General features: G+C 35.9%; 2 protein-coding genes across 2 annotated transcripts; one reads left to right on the top strand and one right to left on the bottom strand.

Annotated features, from left to right (window-relative positions):
• Positions 1-2,311: 2,311 nt before the first annotated feature.
• Positions 2,312-4,738, top strand: LOC138885233 (uncharacterized). Its single transcript, XM_070166150.1, has 2 exons — positions 2,312-3,895; positions 3,992-4,738. Exons 1-2 carry the CDS (start codon positions 2,312-2,314, stop codon positions 4,736-4,738), a joined length of 2,331 nt encoding a protein of 776 aa, XP_070022251.1.
• A 413-nt stretch (positions 4,739-5,151) lies between these two features.
• On the bottom strand, positions 5,152-6,231 carry LOC104246648 (ribulose bisphosphate carboxylase small subunit, chloroplastic 2-like). Its single transcript, XM_009802507.2, has 3 exons — positions 6,002-6,231; positions 5,726-5,860; positions 5,152-5,569 (listed from the first exon to the last, which is right to left on the bottom strand). Exons 1-3 carry the CDS (start codon positions 6,179-6,181, stop codon positions 5,339-5,341), a joined length of 546 nt encoding a protein of 181 aa, XP_009800809.1. The 5' UTR covers positions 6,182-6,231; the 3' UTR covers positions 5,152-5,338.
• Positions 6,232-9,293: the final 3,062 nt, after the last annotated feature.

The following is a 9,293-nucleotide window of genomic DNA, read 5'->3' as shown; positions in this document are numbered from 1 at the left end:
ATTCGACCATTTCTAGGTCCTTTAAAACTCTTTGATTTTGTGTACTCTTGCTACTGAATTTGCACAAGTCTATGCATCTCTTGGTGATATTATGTGATCTATTTGTCCCCTTTGCCCATTATCCTTGTGTGCAACTCTCCAATTTTTTGGAAAAACTCTTTGAACGATGAATTTTCCTCTCCTTCCTGCACTTCACACTACTCCTAGAAATTAGGTCCTACCCTCTTCGTGTGAGTATTGCTTTGAGTACCCCCTGAGTACTCACTGAACTTTGACACACAAAGATGGTAATTCCACACTGCACATGTCCAACATTCTGGTAAGTGTTTGGGTACTGGTATTGGCCAGGGGCCCTAGGGAGCTTTGCCGCACCCTGACCATGTCAAGGCTATGAAACTTGAAAGGAGTGAGGTTGGAAGAATGGGCCTGATTGAAGGCTCCCTATAGAATAACTTCTTATTTTATTCTTTATTACTGTAATTCGGCTAGCATTGGTTTGTAATAATTTGTAAACGAATGATTGGGGTTGAATAGTGAATATGGGGGGGGGGGGGTTATGCATGCTTAGTTTAAGTAATGGGTAGAAAACATGCTTATAGGACTCTATTTATTTATCTGCGCAATAGATAACCTGTATAGGACATGCATCTCACACATTAGAAATCATGTTCTAGGTTCTTTACTTTCAGCCTATTGTTATATTCATTTTGTAACTATTATCAGTTAATAATAGGCAAAAAACTGTTAATGGCTACTGCTGCATTCTCATAATCATTAGCATTTAGAAACCATGTTTTAGGAACTCCTATGTGCATTAGACATCCTGTCGTTTATGGTTTTATACTTGTTTGAGTTGCAATTGTTAAACACCTCATTAGTATGCTTAATCTAATAATACAAGTATGGTTAACTGTTTGTTTATCCCTCTTACAGCTAAAAATCGATATGCATGTTCACCCTTTAAGATAATTAGGCAATGCATACGACGCCTAGACAAACTTTAGGCCTAATAAGAATCGATTAATCATGTTTTATCGGTTTAAGACCAATCAGCCTCTTATAATTTTGAACTCTGCTGCTCCCATTCTTGCTGAAGTTCACTCCGGTTTTTTTTTTTTAAAAAAAAACTCTCGCTCTATCTGGAAACAAAATCTTGAAATTGTGCATCTATTTACTTTCACTGATTTTCTTATTCTTGTTCTATTATGTTTTCAAACTACTGGGTTACCATTTTCTGCCCAGAATCGTGCTATTTTGAATACTTGTCCAGCACCTCGTTAAGCTACTGTCACTACTTGATTTTCAAAAACCATGCTTTAACGATTTTTTTATCTGTCGCTAAACTCAACTGTTGTTATCTATTCCTGTTTTCTGAAAACTCCCATCTTTAAGACCTTAAATGCGTTTGAGACGTGCTGATTACATGTTCACTTGTGGAAGGATCTGTGAGCCTTTATTTGTCTTTGTATGCTCCCTTATGTGCGGTCCTATTTGTTATGTATGTCGCTTAGCATTTTATCCTTTAAACCTGAGGGTTCAGCCTACTCCTTACCCTGTAGGATTAGTAGTCTCAATGCCTCCGAGACTGATAGGATTGGGGCGGGTAATAGCATGCGATAAGTAACGATACCATTCCGCGCTTTAATACCTTAACGGGGTGGGAAGGGTAGAATATGGATATGATGACCGGTGCGCTAATATCACGTGCGACCCCTCTTCTGAGGAGTGATTGCTGATATTGCATTGAAGTGATCCATATTAATGATAAACCTAGGACCCCCTTCCCTTTATTTGCTTTCATCTCTTCTTGTAAAACTATTCAAATCCTTTTTCATAAATTTCTGCCCTCTCTACTTGCCTTCAAAAGTTTTCAACCTAATTGCAATGTTATATGCGAGTCCTTATTTGAGCCTTGATTGTTTACTTGTAAAGTCACAATTGTAACATGGCCGGGACCACACTAGTGGATCTTCAGGGATGCCTAACACCTTCCCCTTGAGATAATTTCTAGCCCTTACCCGAACTCTAGTTTTCCAACTCGAACCTTTCTTAAAAGTGTTCTAATGCACTATAATCATTAGGTGGCGACTCTTCAAAATTCTAAGACCCAATTCTCGAAAGGGAATAGAGTTGTCCTCCCAAATGTCGTATACCCGATTTCGACCCACGTATAGAAAAAGGGGGCGTCGACAATAATCAGAGTGGATTTGTTAAAGGTAGAGCCATAGCTGAAAATAATTTGTTGGCTCAAGAGATTGTGAATGATATTGGAAAACCTGTTGAGGGGAGCAATGTGGTTATGAAATTAGACATGGCAAAAGCATATGATAGAATATCATGGTCCTTTCTCTGCCTCATGCTGAGAAAAATGGGTTTTGCCGAGAGCTGGATTGACATTATTCATAGATATATTTCAAACAATTGGTACACAATAATTATGAATGGAAGTAGGCATGGATTGTTTAAATCTGGGAGAGGGCTCTGGCAAGGTGATCCCCACTCACCTTCTCTTTTTGTTTTGAGTGCTGAATTGTTATCTCAATTATTGAATGAACTCCAGAAGCACATAGGGTACAAAGGTTTCTACATGAGTAGTCATGGTCCACAAATCAACAATCTCGCCTTTGCAGATGATACTATTTTATTTTGCAATGGCGGGAAAGCTACTCTTCAGCTGATCCAAACTGCATTAGCAACATATGAACAAGTTTCTGGGCAGAAGATCAATAAATCTAAATGTAGTTTCTCATTGGCTTCTTCTGCAACACAAAGATCCATTCGCAAGATTGAGGAAATAACAGAGATGAGACATGAACCCCTTCTTATCAAATACCTCAGTTGTCCTATATATTCTGGTAGAAAAAAGTTGTCTACCTTTGCAGGGATGGTTAGCAAGGTGATTAACAGGATCAAAGGATGGTATTTAAAGCTACTGTCTTCTGGAGGCAGCGCAGTTCTTATCAGGCATGTTCTATTGGCCCTGAATGTCCATACATTGGCTGCAGTCCATCCAACCAAGGGTACTATCGCTACAATTGAGAGGTACCTAGCTAGATTCTTCTGGTCTGGGCAAGAGACTAGTGACAGATACCATTGGTCGGCATGGTCCAAACTTTGTTTTCCATATGAAGAGGGAGGGGCTAATTTTAGGAAGTTGGAGGATGTCTGCAAAGCCTTCACAGCAAAGCAATGGTGGAGGTTCAGAACAACAAACTCCTTATGGTCCCAATTTGTCAAAGCCAAATATTGTAGAATCTATCATCCACTGATTAGTCAATGGACTGCTGGCAAATCCCATAATTGGCAAGCTATGTGCAAATTAAAATATGAAGTAGAGCAGAACATCTTATGGAGAGTTGGGAGAGGTAATAGCAGTTTTTGGTATGAAAATTGGACCAATTTTGGTCCTTTGTCTTCCAACTTAGGCGAAGATGTTGGGTATGACAATACCAAGGTTAATGAAGTATATAAGGATGGAGTATGGGACTGGTCTTGCTTACATACTCAGCCTCCTGAAGCTGTTAAGACTTGGGTAGCCTCTGTTCACATCACAATTGGCCAAGAAGAGGATGATACTCCAATCTCGACAATTACTACTTCAGGAAAATTCAGTGTGGCCTCTGCTTGGAATGCATTAAGACGAAGAAAGGATCTTGCTCCTTTTGACTCTAAGTTATGGCATAAAGATGTCCCATTTAAGATGTCTTTCTTGGCTTGGAGAGCTATCCATGGAAAAATCGCAACAGATGAAAGGATCACGAGGTTTGGGATTTCCTTAGCCTCTAAATGTTGTTGCTGCCCTTCTCCCGGAATGATCCCAGACGAGGAAATGTGTGAACACTTATTTTGTCAGGGACATTTTGCACAACAAGTGTGGGCAATTTTTGCTGGAATGGTTTGAATAGCTCACATTAACATCCCCTTAAGAACTCTGTTTGCTAACTGTTGGAATCATAAGTCCAAAAACTCTGTTGCTGCTTTTGTTTTCCAGATTATGCCTCCTATTGTTGTATGGGAGCTGTGGAGGTCAAGGTGTTGTAGCAAATATGAAATGGAGAGGCTATCAGTGGCAAGATCCAAATGCCTTATCACTTTTAACATTGCCCAATTAGTTAACTCTCATTTTGGGAAGCTAACTGTTAACAATAATTGGGAAGATATATGTAAATTCTTTGACTACTCTCTGGTTGAAAGGTGCATAACTGAGGTCAAGTGGCTTAAACCACACTTGTTAAACAGTGATGGTAGTTGTGTTAATGGGAATTATGGATGTGGCGGGGTGGTTAGAGACAATGGTGGTAAAATGCTTATGGCTTATGCTATACCAATGGGTCAAGGAACAAGTAACTTAGCAGAAGTAGAGGCCCTTCTTTTTGGCCTAAAATGGTGCGTTCAACAAGGATATGGACTGATTATTGGTGAAACTGATTCCTTGCTACTTCACAACTGCATTCAAGGCATATGGTCCAAACCATGGAGAATCAACAGTGTTGTTATGGAGGTAAAAATGCTGGTTGAACAAAAGGGTCTAATCATTAGACATTATTTTAGAGAAGCAAATCAAGTTGTGGACAAGATGGCTTCTCTAAGTCATCAATTAGAGGAAGTGTATATTTTCACTTATTTTGATACATTGCCGCGGCAAGTCAAAGGGTTACTAAATGTAGATAGATGGCAAATTCCAGCATTCCGAGTCAAGAAGAGAAGACCAAGTACCATAGTGTATGAACCACCATGAGTTCTCAACTTTATTACCAATTGGCATGTTGGTGCGGAGATAATCCCACCAATTCTGTACTTATTGTATGAATTTATTGTGTCAAATTCTCAATATATATAGAAGGCCAGGCTATACCCTCCTTCTTCAAATTGTATCTTTTGCATTGCAATGGTAATAAAATCGTAACTTGGAGTTAAAAAAAAAAAAAAAAAAAAAGGATGTGTTGAACTTTTGCTTTGCCTAAGCACGCAGTCTTTGCAATTTCTGTGTTTTATGACAGTTGTTTGAAATTTAGGTAACTGATAGGTTGTTCAAATAACAGATCTGTCCAATTGAAAAGACTTGGACATGATCCTTAATTTTGCAGGCAATAGCATTGAGAATGCAGATACTACTCAGATAATTAGGACCGATGTACACCACAAAGCAAATTACGAAAGAAACAAATGACATTATTAGTTTCAATAAACTTGATTAAAGTTCAAAAATATACAATGAGTAGAAAGAAGGAAAAAGAAAGAAAAACCAAAACAGTTTCTCCAGGGTAAAATCTGATCAGGAGAATTCAAACAAACTTCCCCCGAAGACATGGGGTAAGTTGTCTTAAAAATGGAGATTTTAGTAGCCTTCGGGCTTGTAGGCGATGAAACTGATGCATTGCACTTGACGGACGTTGTCGAATCCAATGATTCTGATCCAGGCTTGTGGGTAAGCCTTCTTTGCCTCCTCTACCTCAGCCAAGACCTGAGTGGCATCAGTGCACCCGAACATGGGCAACTTCCACATGGTCCAGTATCTACCATCGTAGTACCCTGGTGACTTGTTGTTCTCACGGTAGACGAATCCGTGCTGCACATATCCACAAGATAAACAAAACATTAACATAAGATAATACTCCTCTTTCACTTAATCAAATATATATGTATAATCCCAAACTAGTTAGGATTGAGTAATTCATGTTAGATATGCTTGATTATAGTAGCAAGATTTAGAATAGATGTTGACCTCAGTCTCGAATTCCAAGCAAGGAACCCATCCATTTTTCAAAAGGTACTCAACTTCCCTAAGCAATTGCTCCTCGCTCAAATCAGGAAGGTATGAGAGTGTCTCGTACTTCTTCTTGTTAATTGGTGGCCACACCTATATAAAGAATTTAAAGAAAAAGTGGGATTGTTAGTAACATGAAAAATAAATCAAATTAACAGGTTAAAATATATCAATATATAGCGTAAAATTTCTTTACACTATCAATTTATATAAAAAATAATATATGATACAAACCTGCATGCATTGGACTCTTCCACCATTGCTAGCAATGGAAGTAATGTCAAGGTTTTGTTTTCTGGTAACAGGGAAGGAGGAGGCGGACTTGAGGCCAGTGAAAGGTGCAACCATACTGGCTTGAGCAGCATTAGCGCCAGTGGCAACGGCAACAGCTGAGGAAATCACAGAGGAAGCCATTATATTGTTGAAAGTAATTGTTTAGCTTAAAGCTATTGCTTCCCTTGACCTTTGCTTTCAAGGGTGTGAATGCTATATATAGTGATAAGGTTTCACATCCTTTTCCCATCTAACGAGCACACGCAAGCAATAACCTCATCTTAGCGGAATCGTAACCGTTGGATTACAAAATTGATGGGCACATGAATTTGAACCCCTGACATAATTTGTGAATGGGAAATATTTTCTAAAAATAACAATTTGTTACTATTCTTACTAATTAAAGACGGACAGGTTTTTCATTTTTAAAAAATATACTCCCTCCATTTCATATTAAATGACGTACTTTCCTTTTTAGTCTGTTCCAAAACAAATAAAACATTTCTAAATTTGGAAATAATTTAACTTTAAACTCTTCATTTTACCCATTTACCCTTAATGAGAAGTTTTTATAGCCACACAAATGTCATGGCCCCACAAACCTTTTACCTTTTAAGCTTTTAATACCACAAGTTTTAAAAGTCTTCTTCTTTTTTCTTAAACTCTGTGCCGAGTCAAACTAGCTCATTCAATATAAAATGGAGGGAGTAAAACGTATTAATATCAGAACTTTTGAGGAAAATCAAAGTTTTAAACCCCTACATTATTCTTTTTTCGGTTTGGTTTTTGCCGTAAAGAATTTCGAGGGCAAATTTTGCAACCTTAACTTAGTAGGTATCAACAAAGGTAGCAACAAAAATGTTAAGTCGTCTATCTTATTTGAAAAAGGGGCCACACATGTGAACACCATGAGGCCATTGTGATTTGGTTGAAATAATCATCTAAAGCCAATTCCGGCTTATCCCAAATAATTATCAAAACACTTTATAGTTATACCTACAGGAACTAAGATTTTAATTGACAACGTAGTGTTGATCGCTTTACAGCTTGTTTGGATGGTTGTTACTCATTGTATCGTATTGTATTATTATTCCAAAATAATAATTATTTCGATTGTTTCATTAAAATTGGTTGTATTGTATTGTTAAATCCATTGTTTCGGAACAATAAAAGGTCCCATTTTTTGAAATAACTGATTTGATATGGTGGGATTGTTTCCTATTTTTCTTTCCAATTATACCCTAACGTATTACTTCATAATTCTTTTTTTATCCTTTTTTATTTTAACTCCAAATCTCCCACCTATAACCTACTTTGTTTTCATCCTTTTTTTTCCCGAACTACTGCTTCCAACTCCAACGTAAAATTGCTAATTTTGTTAGAATTTGCATGTTTAATTGATTAATCTTTTTATATGACATATTTGGTGATAAATTAGTAGAAAGGGGCTTTCTTAAATTATTTTTATACGTAATTCTTGATAAATTTAATATTTAAACAATTGAGGGTATTTTAGTAAATTTATCCGTTACAGTACATTATGATACAGTCAAATCAAACAATAAAATGTTATTTAACAATAGCTAACAATACAATTCATCCAAACGTCGCATTCATAAAACAATACAATACAACACAATACAATACATTATAAAACGATGGGTAACAACCATCCAAACAAGCTGTTATTAGTCGCCACCCAAAGCAAGAGCCGAGTTGCCATAATAAGTGATGGTTTCAGCGCAAACTATATGTCACCATTTTAGTAGCGACCTAACTTCAATGTATTTTGTGATGCATTTATTTACTTTTCATGACGATCTCGGTCACCACAAAAGATAATAAATAAAACAAATTAGTTGTTATGGCGACAAAGCTTGCAGTAAAAGTAAACAAATGTGCTATAATTAAATTCAAGGTAGGTCGCTCGTCAAAATAGTAACATATAGTTTGTGGCGACTCACCACTTATTTTGGTGGCGATTGAAAACCTTATTTCTTGTCTTGACTCCTTATTGGTAATTTACTTGTTCAATTAAATACATCGTACAAAACTTCAAACACACATTTGGTGTGATAAAGGAAGATAGAAATTTCGTTATTGGGCTACTTTTTTTATAAATAAAGTTACCAGACATAGTCTGAATGGCGTAATATTTCTTAACGGGATTTTTTCCTTCCTATATCAGTAATAAAACTTTATTACTAAATATGTGCATATTTTGTAAATACCCGACCTTTGCACTGTTTTTCTATAATTTTTATACCATTCATTAATTAGTAATTAATAGTAGCTGAATCTTCCTAATATGGCGTGTTAAAAATCAGGAAAAGAATATCCTAATTGATTTAGCGACCTTCAGTTCAAATTTGAACGCAAATCCTTTATCTGATCTCTCCCGAATTTTTTTCGTAATTCAAAAAAAAAGACGAAAAGCTTCAACAAACTGAAATCAAATTGTAGAAATCAGTTCGTCGAGTTTCTTTCTCAATCCAGACATCAAAAAGATGACCAGTTATTCAACAAAATCAAGTCAAATTGTAGAAACCAATATTGCCGATACTCTGTTCTTCATCTTTTTTTTTCTCAATCCACAAATCAAAAAAACAATAAAATATAGAACAATACCTCAGCAACAACACTCAATCATGTCCAAAATCCCAATCATACTACAATTAAATGGGAAAAATATGATTATAAAAAATCGGTCTCATCTCTGTATTTTTTGAGAAGAAGAAGGAATGGAGAAGAGGAAGAAAAGGGAGGGAAAACGGCGTTGGCCTTACGAATTAGAGGGAGCTGATTAAAATTGTTATGTTATAAATTCTATGAAAGTCTGATTTTATGTTAATATCTACAAAATTTCTACATTTATGTACAAATCAGTTTAAGTATGTATAAAACATTATTGTTTTTAAGGGTATCTATAAAATTACTACATTTATACTACAATTAAACTACGATCTATGTTGAAAAAAAATATTGACTACAAAATTTTCTCTTCATCTACAAAATTTCTACAAAAAAACTACAAATAAACTAAAATCAGTTTTAGTATTGTATAAAGCTGTATTGTTTTTAAGGGTATCTACAAAATTACTACATTTATACTACAATTAAACTACAATCTATGTTGAAAAAAAAATTGACTACAAAATTTTCTCTTCACCTACAAAATTTCTACAAAAAAAAAAACTACAAAACAATTTAAGGTTTCAGGGTGAAGCTTAGTCTTTAAAAGTTGAATCTTTGA

The sequence above is a fragment of the Nicotiana sylvestris genome, chromosome 2 (genome assembly GCF_000393655.2).
Source record: "Nicotiana sylvestris chromosome 2, ASM39365v2, whole genome shotgun sequence".
NCBI classification, from domain to species: domain Eukaryota; kingdom Viridiplantae; phylum Streptophyta; class Magnoliopsida; order Solanales; family Solanaceae; genus Nicotiana; species Nicotiana sylvestris.
The sequence above is the reverse complement of the archived record's forward strand: the minus strand, read 5'-3'. Positions and strand labels throughout refer to the sequence as shown.